This window comes from Salvelinus sp. IW2-2015, linkage group LG13, assembly GCF_002910315.2.
Source record: "Salvelinus sp. IW2-2015 linkage group LG13, ASM291031v2, whole genome shotgun sequence".
In the NCBI taxonomy this organism is placed as follows: Eukaryota; Metazoa; Chordata; class Actinopteri; order Salmoniformes; family Salmonidae; genus Salvelinus; species Salvelinus sp. IW2-2015.
The window spans coordinates 48,487,670-48,512,143 of record NC_036853.1 but is presented as its reverse complement, the minus strand read 5'-3'; the positions used below and the strand labels follow the sequence as shown (position 1 = coordinate 48,512,143).

Here is a 24,474-nt window from a genome sequence, read left to right as displayed (position 1 = left end):
AGGATTCAGAGGATGGTAATGTTGGTGGTACAAGGTGGGGAAGTTTTAGTCTAAATGTAAAGTCGTGCAAAGTTTTGAGAATGACACATATTAATTTTCACAAAGTCTGCTGCCTCAGTGTCTTTAGATATTTTTGTCAGATGTTACTATGGAATACTGAAGTATAATTACACACATTTCAAGTGTCAAAGGCTTTTATTGACAATTACATGAAGTTGATGCAAAGAGTCAATATTTGCAGTGTTGACCCTTCTTTTTCAGATCTGCATCCGCAATTCATCTGATCACTCTTCATAACATTCTGGAGTATATGCAAATTGCCATCATACAAACTGAGGCAGTAGACTTTGTGAAAATTTATATTTGTGTCATTCTCAAAACTTCTGGCCACGACTGTAGTGGTGAAAAATGTCAGGGAACCAGTGTGTTTCATGGGGGATGGTTCAGAGGAATGCACAGTGCATGAGTGGGAGGAGATCATGTTAGTGTACATGCAGAAGAAGGGCTATGGTGGGCAGGAGAGGTCAGATTAAGTTTTGGGCAAGCTGACGGGGCGGGCACGGGGTGTGGTAAGAGTAAGCCTGCGCAGTAACCCAGTTGACTTAAGCCAGGGCCCAAGACCTGTTTTTGACATTCTAAAYRGACACAATCAACTCTGACATGCCCCTAGCTGATGTTTATTRTATGTTGCCAATGGAAGGGGAGACTCCATTTGACTACTGGATTAGACTGAACAGGGCCATAGAGGTGGCAGAGGACTGTTTGYAGATGCAGAACAAGMAGCTASACAATCCATCACGTGTTCTGACCCTATGTTCATCAAGCACTGTCCGAACCCAGAGCTGTCATTGATATTCATGTGCAAACCATATTCACGCYGAGGTCCATGGCAGGCTGGAGGAGTACCAGAYGAAGTGCAAGGCTCCACGTCCCTTGCGGCTGCCKCCACTGGTCACCACACTGACGCAGGAAGTAAGTAGGCCAGTGTCGGCTGTTGCYAACTGCACGGACCCKTTGCCGCAYCTCACAAATGGCTCATCCGAGGCATTGGATCATGTGATTGCCATGCTTGAACGTGTCTTGGAACAGAGGCCACAGCAACCTGTAGGRGGCTATGATAGCCGTTTCCAGAGGAGGCCCAGGAGAAGGGAGGACCCATCTTTGCAATGCAAAGTGTGTGGAGACGCAAATCACAGCACAATAGATAATTGTTATTCACACCACCTCTGCTTCCTCTGTTATGCAGCTGGGCACACACGTCAAGAATGTACTTGCGCTTCATCGGTAACTCCCGTCGCTCCATCAAASAGCAACACGGCACAGTGGCAGGAAGACTACAGTGCCTTGCAAAAGTATTCACCCCCCTTGGCATTTTTCCTATTTTGTTGCATTACAACCTGTAATTTAAATGGATTTTTATTTGGATTTCATGTAATGGACATACACAAAATAGTCCAAATTGGTGAGMTGGYAAAAATTACTTGCTTCAAAAAATACWAAAAYATTACAAACYGAAAATTGGTGCATGCATATGTATTCACCCATTTTGCTATGAAGCCCCTAAATAAGATCTGGTGCAACCAATTACCTTCAGAAGTCACATATTTAGTTAAATAMATTGCGCACAGGTGGACTTTAAGTGTCACATGATCTCAGTATATATACACCTGTTCTGAAAGGCCCCAGAGTCTGCAACACTACGAAGCAAGGGGCACCACCAAGACCAAGGAGCTCTCCAAACAGGTCAAGGACAAAGTTGTGGAGAAGTACAGATCAGGGTTAGGTTATAAAAAAATATCTGAAACTTTGAACATCCCACAGAGCACCATTAAATCATGGAAAMAATATGGCACCACAACAAACCTGCCAAGAGAGGGCCACCCARCAAAACTCAGACCACAGACCAACTCACAAAGAGACCAAAGATAACCTTGAGGGAGCTGCAAAGCTCCACAGTGGAGATTGGAGTATCTGTCCAMAGGACCACTTTAAGCTGTACACTKCACAGAGCTGGGCTTTACGTAAGTGGCCAGAYAAAAAGCCATTGCTTCAAGAAAAAAATAAGCAAACCRGTTTGGTGTTCGGCAAAAGGCATGTGGGAGAATCCCCAAACATATGGAAGCAGGCACTCTGGTTAGATGAGATTACAATTTTGCTTTTTGGCCAACAAGGAAAACGCTATGTCTGGTGCAAACCCAACACCTCTCATCACCCCAATAATACCATCCCCACAGTGAAGCATGGTAGTGGCAGCATCATGCTGTGGGGATGTTTTTCATCAGCAGGGATTGGGAAACTGGTCAGAATTGAAGGAATGATGGATGGCACTAAATACAGGGAAATTCTTGATGGAAACCTGTTTCAGTCTTCCAAGAGATTTGAGACTGGGACGGAGGTTCACCTTCAGGCAGGACAATAACCCTAAGCATACTGCTAAAGCAACACTCGAGTGGTTTAAGGGGAAACATTTAAATGTCTTGGAATGGCCTAGTCAAAGCCCATACCTCAATCCAATTGAAAATCTGTGGTATGACTTGAAGATTTCTGTACACCAGCGGAACACATCCAACTTGAAGGACCTGGAGCAGTTTTACCTTGGAAAATGGGCAAAAATCCCAGTGGCTAGATGTTCCAAGCTTATAGAGACATACCCAAAGAGACTTGCAGCTGTAATTGCTGCAAAATGTGTCTCTACAAAGTATTGACTTMGGGGGGGGGGGTGAATAGTTATGCACGCTCAAGCTTTCTGCCAAGGGGGGTGAATACTTTCACAAGCCACGGTAGCTGGCCCGCACGGGGTGGGGGAAGTGTTGGGCCTTGTGGGGTGCCCCAATCAGGTAGTGGTGTAGATTTAGAGTCAATATATTKAAGTGTTGGTGATTAAATTAAGTCAAACGAAAAAGTCATTATGCAAAATACAGAGAGTGCTCCACAACAATTAACTTTTCTATACTAGTGTGTTACTGGGGGATGTTATAGAGGTGAGCGCTATGATTGACAGCGGTTCTATGGCATGCACATTGAGCTCAACGGTGGTGCCACACCTTGAGAAAGCAGGTGTGCTCAAGAGTGGCTCCCTCAGTCCGACCGAAGTGGTGTTGGTTGGCTGCGGGTGGTTGAAGACCAACACTGTTGGTGTGTGCGAATTGAATCGGTATGTGTATGGCAGCAGCGTCCTGTTCTAGTAGTGGATGACCAACGTGATGAGCTCATCCTAAGCAGRAACGTGATAAAACACCTCATCYGGGAGCTGAAGACAACCGGTGACTTCTGGGAGAAGATGTCATCATCTTAACACAATGGAGATGACAAACTGTTCCGTCTACTGGCTAATGTAGAGCGATGGAAAGGAACCGAAGTGCCAGAAAGAGTGGCACGGTAAGGCTGAAGCGGGCAGTCACATTGGAGCCTAGCAGGAGCATTTAGTCTGGGGCCGGCTGTGTACGRCTRAAAATGTATCCGCGGGCAGTGCTGTTGTTATTGAGCCTACAAGGGCACGCTCAAGACCGAAAAACATTCTAGTGGGGAGAACAGTAATGACATTGTGGAGCGATGGTCGGGTCCCTGTCAAAGTTATCAATCCCTCACCAAAGCCATTAACAATGAGACGCAATGCCAAGAATGCCAAGATAGCGGACGTTTTTCCTTGCATGGCATTAGAGGACTTTGACACTGACTATATAGATGGGCCACTGTCCCACCAGTCCCCCTGGTGCAGCAGGTACACAAAATGGATGACAATCCAGACTTTGACAATGGTAGTGCAGATAGCTTGACCATTGACAGTGCCGTCAAACCGCACAGAGTGACAAGTGAGGTGTTGCACGAGTTAGGGCTAGGTGACATTGACATWYAGTCCACTCAGTTGTTGCAACAGTGTAAGGCCAAGCTAGTTCAGCTTATCTTCTCCCGGCASAAACTAGATTGCAGGAAGGCTACTGGTTATGTCCATTGCATCAGACTCAGTGACACTAAGCCRTTTAGGCTACCTTACCGTAGGCTCTCCTCTAACCATTATGACAAGCTCATGCAGGCCTTGGATGAGATGGAAGCGCAAGAAATAATCAGGAAATCCAGCAGTGAGTATGCCTCCCCGCTCGTGCTGGTCTGGAAGAAGTCTGGCGCTCTGAGACTGTGTACAGACTTCCGATGGCTCAATGCTCGCACCGTAAAGGATGCTCACCCTCTACCTCACCAAYCTGATGCTCTGGCGGCCCTGGGTGGCAATGCCTTCTTCTCTACGATGGATTTGACCTCAGGCTAATACAATGTGGAGGTGCATGAAGACAACAAGAAGTTTACAGCCTTCACTTCTCCTTTTGGTTTATATGAATATAACCGCCTTCCACAGGGACTTTGCAATAGTCTAGCTACATTCATGAGGATGAGGATGATGTTGAGCATTTTTGGGGATACATTTTTTTCTAGCCTTCTCTGTTACCTGGACGATGTGCTGGTTTTTGCTCCGACTGAAGAACTTGGATTGTAACACTTGGAGTCAGTTTTTGAGCGTCTCAAAGCCCATAATCTGAAATTGGCACCAAAGAAATGCCATTTCATGAAAAGGTCAGTGGGGTTCTTGYGGCATGTCATCAGTGAAGGTGTGGCCACAGACCCAGAAAAAGTGAAGGCTATTGCAGGGATGACCGAGAAGGATCTCATGGAGGATAACACAGACGTGCCCTCCCAGGGGAAGATTCGGTCCTTCCTCGGAATGACAGTCTATTTCCAGCAGTTCATTGAGGGGTGCTCCACCATTGCTAAGCCGCTGATGGGCTGACAACTGGGACGAAGGCACCACGCCATGGAAAAGGCCAGAAGAAAAGAGGAATACATAGGAAACTCGCAGCAGACTGGACTGGTGAGTGCAAACAGGCCTTCAGTCAGTTGAAACAAGCTCTCCTCGATCAGGTCATGCAAGCCCACCCTGATTTTAGTAGACCTTTCTTGCCGTCTGTAGATGCATCAAGTAATGGCTTAGGGGCTGTCCTCTCCCAGATGCCAGAGGATGAGTCTGCAGCCAGACCCGTAGCATTTGCTAGCAAATCACTTACTTATGCAGTCAGAGTATCCTGCCCATAGGTTAGAGTTTTTTGCTTTACGCTGGGCCGTCTGTGAGAAGTTTAGTCATTGGCTAAAGGGCAAGCCTTTTARTGTATGGACAGACAACAACCCATTAATGTACATCCTGTCCAAGCCCAAATTGGATGCCTGTGAACAGAGATGGGTTGCTAAGCTCGCTCCATTCGAGTTTGACATCAAGTACATCCCCGGTCCCAAGAATGTCATTGCTGATGCACTCAGTAGACTGCCATTTGTGCAGCCGAGCACTCTCCACCGCATCACAAGGGTTCCATACAACGCCTTGCTGGAAGAAGCTGCGGGAGTACATGCTGAGAAGGTGCAAGATGTGTTCCACTGGTCGAACCACTCATTCGACCTCGAGAGCTGCCTCAACTCACTCAGTCACTGGTGCCATCTGAGATGTCAGACGTGAGAGTGCTATCCCGTGATAACCTGATATCAAAGCAGCCACAGGATGACACACTCGCCAGAGTTGTCTTCTACGTGGACAGGGGCCGGAGACCTTCTGGTAGGGAACGTGGCCATGAACCACTCGAGGCCCTGCGGATTCTGAAGACCTGGGAGAAGCTCACTCTGAAAATGGGTGTACTATATCGCGTTACCAAAGGTTTGCTGTCAAAGAACAAGACGTACCAGTATGTAGTACCCACCTCCATGAGGGCGACAGTCTTGAAGGGTGTCCACGATGAAGCCGGTCATCAGGGGTGTTGGGGTTCGTTCCTTGTTCCTTGTCAATCATTGGCTCATTGGTGAAATTAGCATTCAGACAATATCTTTAAGTAAACCAATCATTCATTTATTAATGCAATTGCAGACAGAAGTTGACAACAGGAACATAGCACGCATGTTTCTGAGTAAGTTCTGCAAAAGAGTAAAGGGTCCATGTTATTTTATTAAGCCTGAAGTCCAGCCTTAGTGATGTCACTGCCTACCAAGCCCATGCATACACAACTATACAAACAATAGTTTCAGTGTTATCTAAAGACTCAGCAGTAACTCCCCAAGTTGATTTATAGTGGAATGTCTGACTAGTCTCTTCTCTTTCACTCCCCTGCAGGGTTCTTTCTCACAGACATCCTGTTTTGACTGCCATAACTCACACATCTCTCAGACCGTTTCTTTAGAAGAGGCAGAGACTAGAAAATAACTGTGGAACAATATTAAACCTTATAATGCATATGTATATATTGTTCATCTGTAGTCTAGACCCCTATAAATGTAAAGAGGGAGAGGTCTTATAACCCTTCCCCTTCTATTAATAGAACATAAGCATAATCAATTATTATAATACATCAAACATTTGGTACAGCCCCTATCATGACCCCAAGATGAACCCAACAGGGGCAACAGCAGACGTTGTACTTGACGAGACAGAGGTTCTTCTGGCATGGTCTGGAGTCTGATGTGAGAGAGTACGTCAAGACCTACAAGAGGTGTGTGTTCAGTAGACCCCAGAGCCAGAGGCCAGAGCTCCATTGGAGTACATCATCACGACTGAGCCCCTCAGTCTGTGTGGACTTCTGGTCTGCTGAAGACTCCAACAACAAGTCCTTGGGTGTTCTGGTCGTCACTGACCATTTTACTAAGATGGCCCATGCCTTCTTGTGTCCGAACCAATCAGCTAAAGCAGTGGCCCTTCAGCTGTGGAACAACATCTTATGTGTGTATGGTTTTCCTCGTCGTATCCACTCCGACCAAGGGGCCAACTTTGAAAGTAAATTGATTGCTGAGTTGTTGAGTGCTGCAGGACTCCAGAAGTCGCACACGACTCCCTACTATCCGATGAGGAACGGGGGAGACGAAAGGTTCAACAGAATGCTGGGAAACATGATCAGGGCCTTACCTACGAGAGCGAAGCACAGGTGGCCCCAGAAGCTGAAGTTGTTGACCTTCACCTACAACTGTACAGTCCATGAAACCACAGGCCACGCCCCTTTCCAGTTGATGTTTGGGAGAACCCCACGTCTGCCTGTTGACATGATGTTTGGTACCGTGCTGCAAGACTCAGAGGTTGTAGACTATGACGAGTACATCAAGACCCTGACGAGAGAGCTGAGGGAGGCCATGGAGACGGTACAGGTGTCGGCAACAAACAGCTGAAGAGGCATGCAGGCCTCTACAACAGGAAGATCAGAGGTGGAGTGGAGGTCGGTGATCGGGTGCTGCTGGRGAATAAGGGTGAACGTGGAAAGAGGAAGCTGGCTGATCGTTGGGAGAACAACCTCTATATTGTTACGGAGAAGAATAGTGACATCCACATCTTTAAGAAACAGAACATGTCAACTAGCCAGGAGAAAACAGTCCACCGTAYTCTGATAATGCCTGTAAACGTCTTGCCTCTCCCTGACACTGCCTTGGAGACASCTAATATGGGAGGGAGACAGTGAGGAGATGGAGGACTCATCCATMAACAATATACCAGAAATTGACATTGGTGAGAGGACTAGTGTGCGGATATCAGAACATACCTCTGAGTTAACACAGTCAGGGCCCTCAGATGTGCTGGAAGATGGGCCACTGGCGAGAGCCCCTCAGAACTCACCACATTCTGAGGGTGCKACAAGCGTGTCAGAGATAACCTTTGGTGAAGAAATGTCTGAACCCTCTGAAGAAGAAAGGCATTCTGAAGATGCCGCTTGTAGCAGAAGCTCCAGCAACAGTCACAGAACCCTTGACCTTGACTATCCACCGACTGTGGACAGTGACCCACCAATGGTGGTTGTAGTTGAACAGGTTAACCATAATGATAACTCCGTTAGGCCTGTCAGGTCAGGGGCTGGTCGGGTTAGGAAACGCCCAGTGAGACTCAGAGACTATGCAGACACAGAGGGGTTTTCATATAGAGTTCATTAGAATGCCTGTGTGGGTGTAGGATTAGAATCCAAGTTGGCCTGTAGATTTCCAGGTCTTTATTTATTTTACTTTCAAGAGGCCCCATGGAGGTAATGGGTCAGAGGTCAAGTAGGCCAAGATTTTTCTGTCTGAGGTTCTTATTGTCACTGAGTGTACTGAACATGTAACAGGCATGGTTTCCTACGGGGTCTTTAAATTCCTCTAATTCTCTTGAGAGAATAGTCTTTGCACTGGAAATTTGGTGACATATATATTGCAAGGTATTGCATACCTCACTTTGTTTCTTTAGAGTATGCAAGTGTAATGCAGCAGGGGAMAATGAAACAGGGTTGYTTATGTTTCCACTTGCCTCTAAAGAAATGTGTATTTAATGTTCAAGCATTCTTATTGGTTGGTTCAATTCCGATGACAATAAGGCGTGTTGTTATTGGCCCCGCTTGCAGATAGGGGGAGATCGCGAACGTCAGGTCTCCCCAGTATGAAAATGTGATGCAAGGGGTAGGTCACGTTCTGAATACTGTTACACTGTGTACAAGTTTGCTGTACATTGCTGATTTAAACATGTGTGGGTATATGGTACCTGTTAGGGATTGAGGGGCTTTCTGGGCTGTGCTTTGGTATATGATTGCTGTATATAAGTGTGTTAGCGAGCATGCACCAATGTAATGGTCACATAAACCCACTGCTAACAGCTGTTTTCATGCTACAGATTTTACCATCAACATCATTAAGCCCTGTACAACTAACATGCTGTTTGAGGTAATCATTAACTGAGGAAGGCTAGACCCAGGTCCAGGCCCTTCTATGAACCCAGTCACTACGCTTTAGATGAGACCCTAAAGGAGAAGACATACTTGCTGATAGACTACCACCAGGAAGGTCTCTCACCACTCCCTCTGAAGGCTGAAGCCCAGGGTGACCCCTGCTCTGTTCATAATGGATACTGTGGTGTTTGTATCATAGGAACAGGAGGGTCTATCTATCAGCCCCAGGCCCTGCTCCATCCATGCACTGAGACTGTGAAGAGAAGGGTCTGGGCTGCAGACTGGAATCTTCGTCTCTCGGATGACCACCAGGACTGAGGTTGTTCAATCCACCTGTCCACTGGTTGTGTTCTGTGTGGTGGTGGAGTCTCTGTCCCTCGTGGTTGGGTCCTGGTTCTGACTCGGGAAGGAAGAGCGAAGGCTTCTCATCCAGGGTCCTGATCCGGGGCCAGGATTTGTGACCAGCCAACTCAGAGGTGCTGTTTCTCCCACCAGTAACACTGGATACTAGCAGGTCTTCATGGAATGCAGACTGCAACACACATTGTACAGTAGAGCATAAATGTTTATATAAGAAACTTTACATTATGAAATGTAAACCACAGTCAAGCCCATCTAATACTGTGATTCAAGTACAATATAGAGCCATATGTGTTGATTCAAGAATTAAGTATAATGTTTCCACTGAAATAAGGGAAACTTAGTCCCTGCAATGATAGAAAAATAACCATGTCAATCAGCAGAGTAAATGTTGTATTTAATTTCAACAAATTAGTCATACACTCACATAACTTTGAAGTATAGTACTTTTATTGCAAAAAACTATATAAGTAGAATAACTTCTCACTATGGTAACGCTACCTTTTCTGTAAATCTGGTACTGTCGCTTTGATCAAATTAATTTGAGAATAATTTGGAAAAGGTTCACGATTACACACATCTTCATGTCACGTAAACATGCATCAAGGCACTATCCTTCCCTCACTATAAAACATTAGTATCAACCTAAAGGGACTAAGTTTGTCACTCTTCATCAGTGAAGCATTTTTACAGACACCATCACACCAACCATCACCATATCATCTACTCTGCCTCATCATACTCATTCTTTCCTCAGTTCACATCATCCAGTTCCCTACTGCATCCAAAACCAACAGAATTAACTGCAAACTAACTAGTATTACATTACATGTTACTATCCTCTATACATGGGCCGTGTGCATTTTCTGCTGGTGTATCCTGAGGTAGCTCCTCTGTGAAAACCTCTTCCCACAGTGCATATAGGCGAACAGCCTCTCTCCCGTGTGGACCTTCAGGTGCATCTTCAGCTGGTAATGGTGGGAGAAACTATTCTCACACTGGGGCAACATCAGGATATGTCCCCTGTGTGGACTTTACAGGCTGTACCAGTGTGCATCTCGTTTGAGGAAACTGAAGACTTCCCACAGAATGAACACAGGAAGCGCTTCTCTTTGCCACCAGATCTGCTGATAGCATTACTACTACTGTCATTTGTCAATGGGCTTGTGTAGACATTTAGTGTTGAGGCACTGGCATTGTCTGAGGTCTGGTTGCACATTAGGAGAGTGTGAGGAGGATGAAGGCCAGGGATTGTCTGTGTTGTCACAGGGTCCATGTTCCAGTTGATCGATCCTATAGAAGGCAGGCTGAAGGCAGAACCTGTTAGACTGATGGTGCCTCGGGTTAACCCCCTATCTGAATCACAACTATAGGAGCAGGACGGAGCATCGCTAGTCGAGTCTGTTCTCTCCAGCCGCATATGGACACCTCTCTGTCCCCGCAGACCAAATCTACACCGTGCCCTGGTCTCAGCCAGTCTGTTGTCATGGAGACTAAATTCAGTTGTTGTTTTGCGTTTGACTGTCTGTTTTTGGTTATGGTTTACAGTGTTGTTCCCCAACCCAGAGTTGTGGATGATGTCCCATCCATTGACCTCCACTATGGAGGTCCTGGCCTGCTCGGTCCTGGCCTGCTCGGTTGTCCCCGGGCTCTTGGGTCTGGGAATCCAAGATGGCAGCCCAGTCTCCTGTGTTAGCCTCCAGCCAACCACCGTTACAAAATAGACTTTACAGGCATTGTAGAMGGAATAAGTTTTAAATCAGTTACCTGGTGYAGTTCAWACATTATAATGTGTGTTTTTATATTTTAACATATTGGTATCATTTTATGAATTTAGAAAATAAACAAAAAAAACATAACCAAGTGCATCACTACTCCCATTGAAGATCTATTACTGTATGTAGGRTATATGTATTTCTCCCTTACCTTGCTCCCCAATCTTTAGTCCACTCAGCAGATCAATGCTCTCTGGTCCATCTTCTATTGTCTCCTCTTTGACRAGCAGCAGATCAGGCTTCCCATCCTCCATGTCTACTGACTGTAAGAGATACAGAGTGAGAGGATGTTGSATCAAGAAATCTGATATGAGCACCCTGCTATGGAGCATCTTCTGATTGGGCAATGAGGGATTGCTTTGAGTATTATYCAAACATGCTAGTCATTTTTCTCTCTGRATTGTTGGGAAGGACCCGTAAGTAAGCATTTCACTGTTAGTCTACATCTGTTGTTTARGAAGCGCGTGACAAATACAATTTGAWTTGATTACTTYACACTTTAATGATTTMATCATTCAAAAGGCATGGWCCCACACTTAAGACAAAATTAATCAAGACCTGGATGGGCTCACCTCAGTMACACTCTGTGGGTTCAGGAGGAGGTGTAGTCTGGTTGTCCTCCATGACCATGGTCCCCTCAGGGTTCCCCAGACCCTCCTCACACCRCTCCTCCTTCACCAGCAGCACCTCTGGACCCTCCTCCTCCTGGAAAAGACAGGTGATACAGATTACAGACATACACTCCCTCAGGTACYTACACACACACATACATACAGATAATAAACACGCGTTCAACATCGAGTGTTTACCTATCCCCACTACGTCTGAGTCCTACACTATAGTTACAGAATGACATCGTTTTTAAACCCATCATGGTGGACATAAATATAACGTTGTGGGTAAATATAAGTCGGCTATGATAAGTAACCATCAGACAAACCTGACTAAACTATTTTGACGTGTACAGTAGGTGTTTGTTAGTATGTGGGTCTAAAAGTCTTCAAATGAAAAGTCCCATTTTGGCCTCCCGAGTGGCGCAGTGCTAGAATTGTCACTACAGACCCGGGTTTGATCCCGGGCTGAATCACAACCGGCCGTGATCGGGAGTCCTATAGTGTGGCGGACAATTGGCCCAGCGTCGTCCAGGTTAGAGAAGGTTTTGGCCAGGGGGCCTTTACTTGGCTCATCGTGCTCTAATGACTACATCCAGCTTGTGACTCTACAAACTTGTTGGATGCATTTGTTGTTTGTTTTGGTTGTCTTTCAACACTTCTACATTAATGTGGATGCTACCATAATTACAGATAGTCCTGAATGAATCTTGAATAATGAGTGCTAAAGTTAGACGCATAAAATAATCTGAAACTCAACCAAAACAAACAGTAAATGCATCCAATAATTTTGTAGAGTCAGACGCTTGATGTAATCATTGCGTGCTAGGAATATGGGACCAAAAACTAAACTTTTGACTACTTTAATACACTTAAGTGAATTTGACCAGATACTTTTGGTCCTTTAAAAAGGGGGGACTATGTACCAAAAGTGTTGTAATTTCTAAAAGGTTGATTAAAAGGATGAAAATACATACGCTCAAATAAAAGCTGACATTCTACATATTAACCTCAGTCATTTTCAAATCCAAAGTSCTGGAGTACAGGGCCAAAACGAGTCTCAATGAAAGTCTAAGAATGAAAAMGCCCATTTTGTATTTATTAAATAAACAAGTGTTAAATACACCATATGAAAACCACACATACACATGTCTAAACTAAAAACTCCATGAATTTGATKAACCGCATAGATTTGACCATTAAAAGTATCTTGGGAAAGTAGATGAATGGAAGTAATGAAATAAGCATTTGTGAACATCATATAGCCTACACAGTACAAAGACAATATGTAACAGACATTTTAGGCTTATATATCACACAATGTCTGGATGAAATATTCTACCCAGGAATATTTTACACTGAAATCTGTTAATTTCTTAATTCCAAATGCATCTGTGGGTCTTTTCTGCTGACAACAATAAAAATAAAGCTTTGTCTTTAATACAGGGTTTGAGCTAAACGTCAGAAGCTATCGAGTGGAATGGTTACTCTYCTGGTGTATCCTGAGGTAGCTCCTCTCTGAAAACCTCTTCCTGCAGTGGGTACAGGCGAACGGTCTTTCTCCCGTGTGGACCTTAAGCTGCATTTTCACCTGGTTCTGGTGGGAGAACCTCTTCTCACACTGGGGGCAGCTGTAGGATTGTGGATCCTATGGTGCCTCTTCAGACTGGACGAGTGGGAAAAGCGCATATGACACTGGATACAGCTGAAGGGTTTCTCCCCTGTGTGGACCCTCTGGTGCCTCTTCAGGCTGCCAGCCTCAGCAAATCGCATATCACAATGGGTACAGCTGTATGGTTTCTCTCCTGTGTGGACCCTCTGGTGGATCTCCACCTTCTGGGAGCAGCTGAAGCCTTTGTTACAGAACATGCAGAGGAACCGTTTCTCTTTACTATTGTCCGATGTTGCTCCCCCTCCCTGAGCCTGGGCCCTAGTCCTGTCATTTGAGTTCAGCACCTGYTCAAAAAGGACGCAGCCGTGTGAATCAGAAGGTCCCATCAACGTGGATACTGGGTCACGATCCCTGAACACATTTAGATTGGTCTCTAAGCTTTCCCTGTAGTCTAAGAAGTCACTAGTGTTGCCCTGCGAGTGTCCTCCTAAATGAGTCTGGTCTTCATTCCATGTCAGAGGAGCGTCATCCTCCACTTTCACAGTCACTTCATCTACGATCAGCCCTCTCCTTTCTTATCTAGGGACCCTTCAGAGTATACACTACTACTGTACTGGTTCCAGTCTCCTCTCATTAGATTAGTCTGTGTATCTAAGCCCACAGCATGTCAGCAGGTATCATCTCTGTCTCTGCTGCATATGAACAGGATGGATCATTGCCAGCCTGTAACGAGTCACCTGAGTCCTGATGGGATAGAACTGTCCTCGGCTTAGGTTCCCATGAAGTAATTCTCTGAGAGAGGAGCAGGACAGTCCAGTCGAATAGCCCCGTTAAAGTCTCTGTTTCTGTGTCTGTCTCTGACTTGAGGGCGGCGTTCGGCGTGCCACTGACCTCCATGATGCTGCATCGGGTCCTGGGGGGCGCTGGGCAGTGGTGGGGTTCTCCGTGGCTACAGGGGCGTTCCAGCTGCTCCAAGCTGGATGTCTCTGCTTTGCCCTTGTCTCCCCTCTCTTTCAGACCTCTCCTGCTTAACCCAGGACCTGCAGCCTCTGCATCTGCACTAACACAAGAGAGGTGTTATTACCGGTACATGAGTTTAATTGAAAAACAATGTCATAAGGAAGTCTCACAAGCGCTCCTATGGCAGATAAATTAGGATTTACATGTAAGCAAGTGAATAGCTGAGGGGAGCCTTTCTGAAATAAACTGGCCACATTTGATGTACTGTAATTTTAATGTAATACTTTTACATTGACCTCTATCATGATAACATGCTGGGTTGAGGTTCCACTCCCCTCATCAACAGTGATTGGTTGGTCATGTCTCCATGTATTGTGTCCCGCTGGCTTCCCAAAGATCCTGTGGCCTCCAGTGAGATGTCCTTCACCTGAGAGAGTGATTGGGGTAAAAGAGGTGGTTAAGTTAGGTACTGTCAATGCTCAAAGCTATATCGTACACTATTGACAGMTTTGACACCGAGTACAGTTACATACACACAATAATACAATAATGTGATTATTGTGGATAGTCAGATTTACGGAAGTCCAGAGAGGACATATAAATAAATTAAATAGCTCCCTCAAGAGCACGACTACTCTTGATCACGACATAAGTTATTTTGTCGAGATCACGAGATAATCAAAAGTACCACACATTATCCATTAATTTATTCAGATGCACGATAACCACTTCATCAAGAAGCCCTGTGGTTGCGTTGATCGCAATGCGGGGCATTTAAGCCCTGAACAATGGCAACACGGTCTCCCAGGCTGCATGTCAGCCCCAAGACCACAGCCAATAGCATGCAAGGAACAATGCAACTAACTTTTCTAGCCTTGTGAGCTAGCTAGTTAGCTACGTAGTCTTGTTAGCAAGCTAGCTTGTTATCAACTCTGGTTGTTAGCTTGCATAACTGATATGTATATAATTATTAGCGGAATAATGTTTTGTGGATAATATTTACATTTACAGTGGGTGAGCTCCATTCCTGACAGGCTGATCAGATTCAATTTCAGCCTCAGAGGCTGATAAGTCAGAATGCTGCCTTGGAGGCGGTTTCATATGTAATGCTCCTTGCAGGCAGCCTACTAGGCAGCATCCTGTCTTATCAGCGTCTGAGGCGGCTAATGAATCTGATCAGCCCCCAGGAATAGAGCCCACCCAGTCTTGATCATATTCATAATGCACTGACTGCTAGWCTGCCTGCAAAAAGCATCAGCTATGAAACTGCCTACAAAGGTAGAATCCTGACTTATCTGCCTCAGACTGCTATTGAATCTGATCAGCCTGTCAGGAATGGCGRTCACCCACTGTAAATGTAAATATTATACATAAAACAGGAAGTGTCCCTTACAATTATAAACATCAGTTATGCATGCAAACAACCAGCATATACAGTACCAGTCAAAAGTTGATGCACCTACCCATTCCAGGGTTTTTCTTWATTTGTACTATTTTCTACATTGTAGAATAATAGTGAAGACATCAACTATGAAATAACATGTATGGAATTATGTAGTAACCAAAAAAAGGGTTAAATCAAAATATATTTTATATTTGAGATTCTTCAAAGGAGCCACCATTTGCCTTGATAACAGCTTTGCACACTCTTGGCATTCTCTCAACCAGGTAGTCACCTGAAATGCATTTAAATTAAGAGGTTGCCTTGTTTAAAGTTGATATGTGGAATTTCTTTCCTTCTTAATGCATTTGAGACAATCAGTTGTGTAGTGACACGGTAGGGGTGTATTACAGAAGATAGCCCTATTTGGTAAAAGACCAAGTCCATACTATGGCAAGAACAGCTCAAATAAGCAAAYAGAAACGACAGCCCATCATTTCTTTAAGACATGAAGGTGTGTCAATCCGYAAAATGTCAAGAACTTTCTTCAAGTGAAGTCACAAAAACCATCAAGCGCCATCATAAAACTGGTTCTCATGAGGACCGCCAAAGGAAAGGAAGACCCAGAGTTACCTCTGCTGCAGAGGATAAATTCATTASAGTTAACTGCAATTCAGATTGCAGCCCAAATAAATGCTTCAGAGTTCAAGTAACAGACACATCTCAACGTCAACTGTTCAGAGGAGACTTCGTGGATCAGGCCTTCATGGGTGAATTGCTGCAAAGAAACCCCTACTCAAGGACACCAATAATAAGAAGAGACTTGCTYGGGCCAAGAAACACGAGCAATGAACATTAGACCGGTGGAAATCTGTCCTTTGGTCTGATGAGTCCAAATTTTAGATTTTTGGTTCCAACCGCTGTGTCTTCGTGAGACGCAGAGAAGGTGAACGGATCTCGGCATGTGTGGTTCCCACCGTGAAGCATGGAGGAGGTGGTGTGTGGGTGCTTTGCTGGTGACACTGTCAGTGATTTATTTAGAATTCAAGACACACTTATCCAGCATGGCTACCACAGCATTCTGCAGCAATATGCCATCCCATCTGGTTTGTGCTTAGTGGGACTATCATTTATTTTTCAACAGGACAATGGCCCAACACACCTCCAGGCTGTGTAAGTGCTATTTGAACAAGAATGAGAGTAATGTAGTGCTACATCAGATCACCCGACCTCAAGCCAATTGAGATGGTTTGGGATGAGTAGGACGGCAGAAGGAAGGAAAAGCAGCCAACAAGTGCTCAGCATATGTAGGAACTCCTTCAAGACTGTTGTTAAAGCATTCCAGGTGAAGCTGMTTGAGAAAATGCCAAGACTATGCAAAGCTGTCATCAAGGCAAAGGGTGGCTACTTTGAATTCTCACATATTAAATATATTTTGATTTGTTTAACACTTTTTTTGGTTACTACATGATTCCATGTGTTATTTCATAATTTATGTCTTCACTATTATTCTACAATGTAGAAAATAGTAAAAATAAAGAAAATGAGGAATGAGTATGTGTGTCCAAACTTTTGACTGTTACTGTATAACAAGCTGTCTACCTAGCTAACAAGACTAGACAAGTTACACTGCCTTCAAAGTATTCACAACCCCTTGACTTTTTCCACATTTTGTTGTTACAGCCTGAATTTGAAATGGATTAAATGTAGATTTTTTTGTCACCGGCCTACACATAATAACCCATAATGTCAAAGTGGAATTGTGTTTTTCKAAAATATTTACTAATTAACACAAATTGAAAAGCTGAAATGTCTTGAGTCATTAAGTATTCAACACCTTTGTTATGGCAAGCCTAAATAAGTTCAGGAGTAAAAATTTGCTTAACAAGTCACAAGTTTTTTAACATGATTTTTCAATGACTACCTCCTCTCTGTACCCCACACATACAGATAATTGTTAGGTCCCTCAGTCGAGCAGTGAATTTCAAACACAGATTCCAATGCATTACAAAGAAGGGCACCTATTGGTAGATKAAATTAAATGAAAAAAGCAGACARTGAATATCCCTTTGAGCATGGTGAAGTTATTAATTACACTTTGTCGTGACTGGGTGTATTGATACATCATCCAAAGATACAGGCGTCGTTCCTAGCTCAGTTGCCGAAGAGGAAGGAAACTGCTCATGGATTTCACCATGAGGCCAATGGTGACTTAAACAGTTAGAGTTTAATAGCTGTSATAGGAGAAAACTGAGGATGGATCAACACCATTGTAGTTACTCCACAATACTAACATAATTGACAGAGTGAAAAGAAGGAAGCCTGTATAGAATACAAATATTCCAAAACATGCATCCTGTTTGCAACAAGGCACTAAATAATACAGCAAAGAATGTGGCAAAGACAATTCACTTTTTGTCCTGTATACAAAGTGTTGTGTAAAACATGTTTTCACGTTGTCATTATGGGGTAGTGTGTGTAGACGAGTGAGAAAATTCAGGCTGTAACAACAAAATATGGAATAAGTCAAGGGGTGTGAATACTTGCTGAAGGCTCTGTAGCTGTGTTGTTACTTGCATGCGATTGACTGTGGTCTTGGGGGTGGAAAACAGCCTGGGGGAACGTGCTCYTTCAGGGTTTAAATGCCCCACGAGGGCTTAGATGCCCCAAGAGCKCTTAGCTCAWGGTAAGGGACATTTAGCTTGCTAACATTCTAACTTATAAACTGATAATGAGCTCCAAACACAAATGAAAGCATGATGTTAGCATGAAATGTACCATCCCAATCTATCATCAATGCGTCCACTCCTATTTATTGTTTCTCGTGATCTCTACAAAACAACTTTGAGATAAATAAGTTGTGATCAACATAGCGAGGGAATTATTTATTTAGACGTCCTCTCTGGACTACAGTACAGATTAATATAAGAGTTTGATTAAACATTTACATGTTTTGCAAGAACAACGATTTCCCTAATAATCCTCTATATATGGACACATCTGAAATCAGGCTACCCGATGAATGCAGAAAATTGCCAATCAAAATAAAACGTTCTACCACAGGACCATGTTGTTTTTGAGAAGGATATTTGCTTGAGTTRGGACATGTAAAGTTTGTAACATGAAAACTARATTCAGTTGTTCATAACTCACGCCTCCATTACACCAACATTGTCATTGCGTTTTGGGACAACAGAAGTACATTCACTCCCATTGGAACGCAGCGTTTGCCTCACAGCATTGCTGTTGCAGAGTTCTGTGTGGTGCACGCACACATAGGATATCTTCAACATATGCATCATATTGTATGCATAGACTTGACAGAACTAGTAGGAAAAGGTGAATGTTGAACTTTTGTTGCACACATATCCAGGAAAAAATGTTGGATTGCATAATGAAAATGTTTGACAGCAGACTTAAGCAAATTGATGCAATTATGCTGTCGGTCAGGCTTCACTTCACTTGCGCAAAAGAGGGAGGCTCTCTCGGCTGGTGCTAGCACATGGCAGATCAAATACACAGCTGAAACGCAGATTAAGGTGTTATTATGCTCTAATAATATTAAAGATTGCTCAGAAAACCAGGTTATTTTAATTGCCGTACGATTAATTCGATTTGGACATTATGCTGATTAAGATAGTGTGTTTACATGATTATTGCATAATCGGCCTACTGCCATAATCAGTTTAATATCGAATTATTACTGTGCATGTCAACGTACTCACTGTCTGGAATTGGCAAGGATGAAACACTAAGCATAACTTCTTGATGTACAATTTATAGAWCGATTGGTTATGTTCCATSCGTCATATTGTTTTCAATTAGTAAATAATATTAAATGCAGCAAATAAATAAGCTGGTTAGAATATGATAGTGTCTTTGCAAAATASCTAAATAAATCAGTGGAATTATAGCATACTATCCAAAAATGGACCAAGACCCAATTCTGGTTAACACATCTGAATTCACACATGCGCAGACGGGAAGGGGTCGATAGGCCCAGCAGCCTCAGCTTCCTGCAAAATGTACCTCTTGCAATTCCTCTGTATCGGTCGAGGATCTTGACATTACTTGGAAGGACGCGCTCCCGTGCCACCTTCAGTTCCAATAGCTGTAGTTTCCTCCGCAATGTCCTGTTTTCTTTCTGGCTTTGAGTTARTTCCAAATGAAGCARTGCATAGTCGTCATCTACGAGTTTACAGATCTCTGCCACYGCMGCATTRGCTAGCACCTCCATAATGGAGGCTATTTGAGTGTGAAAAKCCATACKGTTAGCCATTGTTAGCAGCTATCTAGCGTTACCTAGATAACATATCAACCAAGTCCTGTCTCCAACGCGAATTATGGGGTAAGTATGTGATGCTGTGCAGTTAAATGGTGTTAATAACCGTCTAAATAATAACACAAAAAGCTGACGTGGATAATGTTCTCGGTCACTGTTGTCTTCTTTGGTATTACGGCGGTTTGTAAACAATTGTTAGAGGTGCATACCGCCACCTACTGCACAGGGTGGTAAACCATATAAAAAATAGACATTTTAGGAAAGGGGGGGGAACTACATAACACAAAAACACAAATAGACCCATAAAAAAAATACTTAATGTTCTTCGGCATGCAGATCACTGACAACCTGAAATGGTCAATCCACACACAGTGTGGTGTTGCACCTCTTCAACCTCATGAGGCTGGCCCCTAAGATGCACCATTGAGAGCATCCTGTCAAGTTCTATCTCCGCCTGGTATGGCAATTGCACCGTCCGCAACCGCAGGGCTCTCTAGAGGGTGGTGCGGTTAGCCCCTCGCATCACCAGGGGCACACCGCCTGCCCTCCAGAACATCTACAGCACACGGTGTCACAGGAAGGCCAAGAAGATCATCAAGGACCTCAGCCACCCGAGCCACAGCCTGTTCACCAGCTACCATCTAAACGGTGGAGACAGTACAGGTGCATCAAAGCTGGGACCGAGAGACTGAAAAACAGCTTCTATCTCCAGGCAATCCGACTGTTAAATAGTCACCAAAGGGTATGGTTAAATGAAAAAGGTATGCGCGCTGTTCTTTYAAATAGGGTAGTGCTTATTACATGACACATCAAATCTCCTATGAAAAGTATCTTTAAAGCTGAGAGCACACTGGTTTAGAAAGAACAGTGTGATAGTAAAAATAGAGTAGAAAACAATAGAATTACTTTATTCCATCTACATCACCTCAGTAAGGTAAATATTAAACTGTKCTTGTTTTAGCCTAGATTTACTGTRTCTCTGAAAACAGGTATTTACAAGCCTGTTTCAAATGACAAGTTAACAAAGGGTTAATGAAGGGTYTGTGGTTAATTACCCTCTTACCTCAAGACACTTCACATGATAACTATCCCAGACATACCCTTTGTGCATCTCAAGCTACACTGCTACGATTTCTCCCAGTTGTGGACACTCCTATGTCTGGTAAGGTTACACAGGAAGGAGAAGCTCTTGTAACATAGTTTGCACTTGAGGGGKTTCTCCTTGGTGTGAACMGTCTGGTGCTCCCTCAAATAGTCTGCCCTAGCGAAGCGCTTCCCACACGTTGGGCAGGTGTACGGCTTGTCTGCGTCTGTCCTAATGCTCGGCCTCCCATGTTGTAACCCAATGACACCAGGGGAGGTAGAAACAGGAGTCTTTGAGCTCCGTCCTTGACCTCTAGCCATTGTTTGGGTGTTGTTGAGATTGGGTGCTGTGTTATAGGCTAGGTAACTCTCGTGGTGAATGCCCATCCTGACTATGTCTGTATTGGTGGGGTAACCATGAGGTAACTGAGGAAGGCTAGACCCAGGTCCAGATCTTCTATTAACCCATTCACCAGGCAGTAGATGAGATCCTGGAGAAGACAGACTTCCTGAAAGACTACCACCAGGGGGGGTCTCCCACCACTCTCTGAAGGCTGAAGCTTAGGGTCACCTGCTCTGTTCATCATGGATACTGTGGTGTTTGTATCATAGGAACAGGAGGGCCTATCTCTATCAGCCCCAAGCACTGCTTCATCCCTGCACTGAGACTGTGAAGACAAGGGTCTGGGCTGCAGACTGCATCCCTGATTGGATCCTCGGTAACTCTGATGACCACCAGGACTGAGGTTGTTCAGTCCACCTGTCCACTGGTTGTGTTCTGTGTGMTGGTTCGGTCCTTGTTCCGACTRGCGAAGGAAGAGCAACAGCTCCMGATCCAGGGTTCGGATCCGGAGCCAGGGTTTGTGATCGCCAGCAACACCGGATATCAGCAGGTCCTCATGGACTGCGGACTGTAAACACAAAATGTACAGAAGAGCATATAAAGGTTTATATAAGGAACTCTTTACTGTAAACAAACATGACATTATAAAATGTTAACCACAGTCAAGCCTCTAACACTGTGATTCAATTACCTAACAATATGGAGCCATTAGAGTTCATTATAAAAATAAAAAAATCCCATATGTGTTGATTCAAGAATGAAGTATAATTTTTTGACTGAGATAAGGGAAACTCAGTCCCTGCAATGATACAAAAACAACCAAGTCATTCAGCACAGGGTTGAATAGTGTTATTCACCTAATTTGATTTGTTAAAAGGTAATTACKAAATTACTAGTTCTTTTTATTTTGTAGAGGTACCCAGCGAATGAGTTGAGTTGGTTATGAATGGTGCTGTGTTTGTATAGCCATTAATGTAGGGTTTTGGTCTCAGGAGTAAAAAGGTAATGACGTAGTCAGTGACATCACTAAGGCGGGACTTTGGTTTAATAAAACAACTTGAGACCTTTTGTTTGGGGCAGAACTTACTCAGAAACATGCGTGCTATGTTCCTGTTTGTCAACTAATGTCTTCAATTGCATTGATAAAGGTTTTTGAATGATTTCATTAAAGATATTGTCAATGCTAATTTCACCAATGAACCAATGATTGACAAAGAAGGACGTAAGGAACGAACCCTAACAATACATACAGTTGAAGTCAGAAGTTTACATACACCTTAGCCAAATACATTTAAACTCAGTTTTTCACAATTCCTGACATTTAATCCTAGTAATTTAACTTAGTCTTGATCACCAGTTTATTTTAAGAATGTGAAATGTCAGAATAATAGTAGAGTGATTTCTTTCTTTCATCACATTCCCGTGGGTCAGAAGTTTACATCACTCAATTAGTATTTGGTAGCATTGCCTTTAAATTGTTTAACTTGGTTCAAATCTTTGGGTAGCCTTCCACAATAAGTTGGGTGAATTTTGGCCCATTCCTCCTGACAGAGCTGGTGTAACTGCTCAGGTTTGTAGGCCTCCTTGCTCGCACACGTTTTCAGTTCTGCCCCAATTTCTATAGGATTGAGGTCAGGGCTTTGTGATGGCCACTCCATACCTGTACTTTGTTGTCCTTAAGCCATTTTGCCACACTTTGAATATGCTTGGGTCATTGTCCATTTGGAAGACCAAGCTTTAACTTCCTGACTGATGTCTTGAGATGTTGCTTACTATATCCACATAATTTTCCTTCCTCGTGAAGCCATTCTTTTGTGAAGTGCCCCAGTCCCTCCTGCAGCAAAGCACCCCCAAACATGATGCTGCCCCCATGCTTCACGGTTGGATGGTGTTTCTTGCAAGCCTCCCCATTTTTCCTCCAAACATAACCATGGTCATTATGGCCAAACAGTTCTATTTTGTTTTCAAACGACCAGAGGACATTTCTCAAAAAGTACAATCTTTTGTCCCCATGTGCAGTTGCAAACCGTAGTCTGGCTTTTTTTATGGCGCTTTGGAGCAGTGGCTTCTTCCTTGCGAGCGGCCCTTTCAGGTTATGTCGATATAGGACTCGTTTTACTGTGGATATAGATTTTTGTACCTGTTTCCTCTAGCATCTTCTCAAGGTCCTTTGCTGTTGTTCTGGGATTATTTGCACTCTTTCACACCAAAGTACGTTCATCTCTAGGAGACAGAACACGTCTCCTTCCTGAGCGGCATGACGGCTGCGTGGTCCCATGGTGTTTATACTTGCGTACTATTGTTTGTACAGATGACTGGTACCTTCAGGTATTTGGAAATTGTTCCCAAGGATGAACCATACTTGTAGAGGTCTCCAATTTTTCTGCGAGTCTTGGCTGATTTTCTTTTGATTTTCTCATGATGTCAAGCATGAGGCACTGAGTTTGAAGGTAGGCCTTGAAATACATCCACAGGTACACCTCCAATTGACTCAAATATGTCAATTAGCCGATCAGAAGCTTCTAAAGCCATGACATCCTACTTGTTCACCACTGTATGTATGTGTTTAATATATTTAAAAGATTATCCTGTATCTTATTTTCCATAAATTAGCTATTCGTATTTGTAGTAATGTAGGCAGTTTATTAAGTATTTTTACCTCTCACCAATCTCGCTATTACCAAAATTACATTATGGTAAGCAGTTATTATTATAGCAAACAATTATTGTGATTCATCCTATATTGTTCATAACATATTTTACTCCCTCGCTACAGTTGTGGGATACAAACACTCACACTCAACCCCTTTCCCCCACAACAACCATAGACTCAGATTCTCAACAGTTGCAACATCCCAGAGCCCAACTCAAGAAAGGTCTTGATTTACGAATGCATATTCAGTTGCAGCTGTATGAGAAGGCCTGCAAAACTGATTTTAAAAAATGGGCAGAAATGGGGAGATTTGATTAACCATTGTCACGTCCTAGGTGATGGAGGTCAGATATACCCTCTTCCTCTGAAACATCCACACATGGTCCTCCGTAGTGACCATATTCCCAAGCATCACCGTGCAGTCAGACATTTAATTTTGCCGCCTCTCTGAATGTCCGAGTGTGATCCCCTCCCCATGGGTTACTGCAGCTAGTGTTGCCAGCACTGCCAGTGCCTGGGTGGGGACACTCCACCGGAATCCCCACCAGCTAGGTACAAGGTCGTCAAGGTTCTTATTAGCAGCTTTGAGAATTTCCTTGTATATTATGCTCTCCCGTCAGGGGGCTCTGGCTTTGCAGGACCAACCCTGCCAGGCAGGCTCAGAATCTTGAGGGGGCGGTGCTGCTCTAGAAGGTCTCTGACCGCATTTTGG

The 24,474-nt window shown here is 43.9% G+C and overlaps 2 protein-coding genes across 4 annotated transcripts in view; both read right to left on the bottom strand.

The window, feature by feature from the left end:
• Nucleotides 1-24,474, bottom strand: part of LOC111971727 (uncharacterized) — a 69,919-nt gene that overhangs the window by 25,489 nt on the left and 19,956 nt on the right. For 2 of the 3 annotated variants that reach the window (XM_070446399.1, XM_023998563.2), the window contains 2 exons: nucleotides 19,431-21,677; nucleotides 14,317-14,447 (listed from right to left, as the gene is read on the bottom strand). In XM_070446399.1, coding sequence (XP_070302500.1) covers nucleotides 21,159-21,677 — 519 coding nt within the window. In that variant the 3' untranslated portion in view covers nucleotides 14,317-14,447; nucleotides 19,431-21,158. Of the gene's footprint in view, nucleotides 1-9,440; nucleotides 10,788-10,988; nucleotides 11,101-14,316; nucleotides 14,448-19,430; nucleotides 21,678-24,474 lie in introns of those variants that run through there. The other variant, XM_070446400.1, reaches the window with a different exon arrangement.
• On the bottom strand, nucleotides 11,458-14,114 carry LOC139028603 (gastrula zinc finger protein XlCGF71.1-like). Its single transcript, XM_070446435.1, has 2 exons — nucleotides 13,040-14,114; nucleotides 11,458-11,542 (listed from the first exon to the last, which is right to left on the bottom strand). Exons 1-2 carry the CDS (start codon nucleotides 13,444-13,446, stop codon nucleotides 11,512-11,514), a joined length of 438 nt encoding a protein of 145 aa, XP_070302536.1. The 5' UTR covers nucleotides 13,447-14,114; the 3' UTR covers nucleotides 11,458-11,511.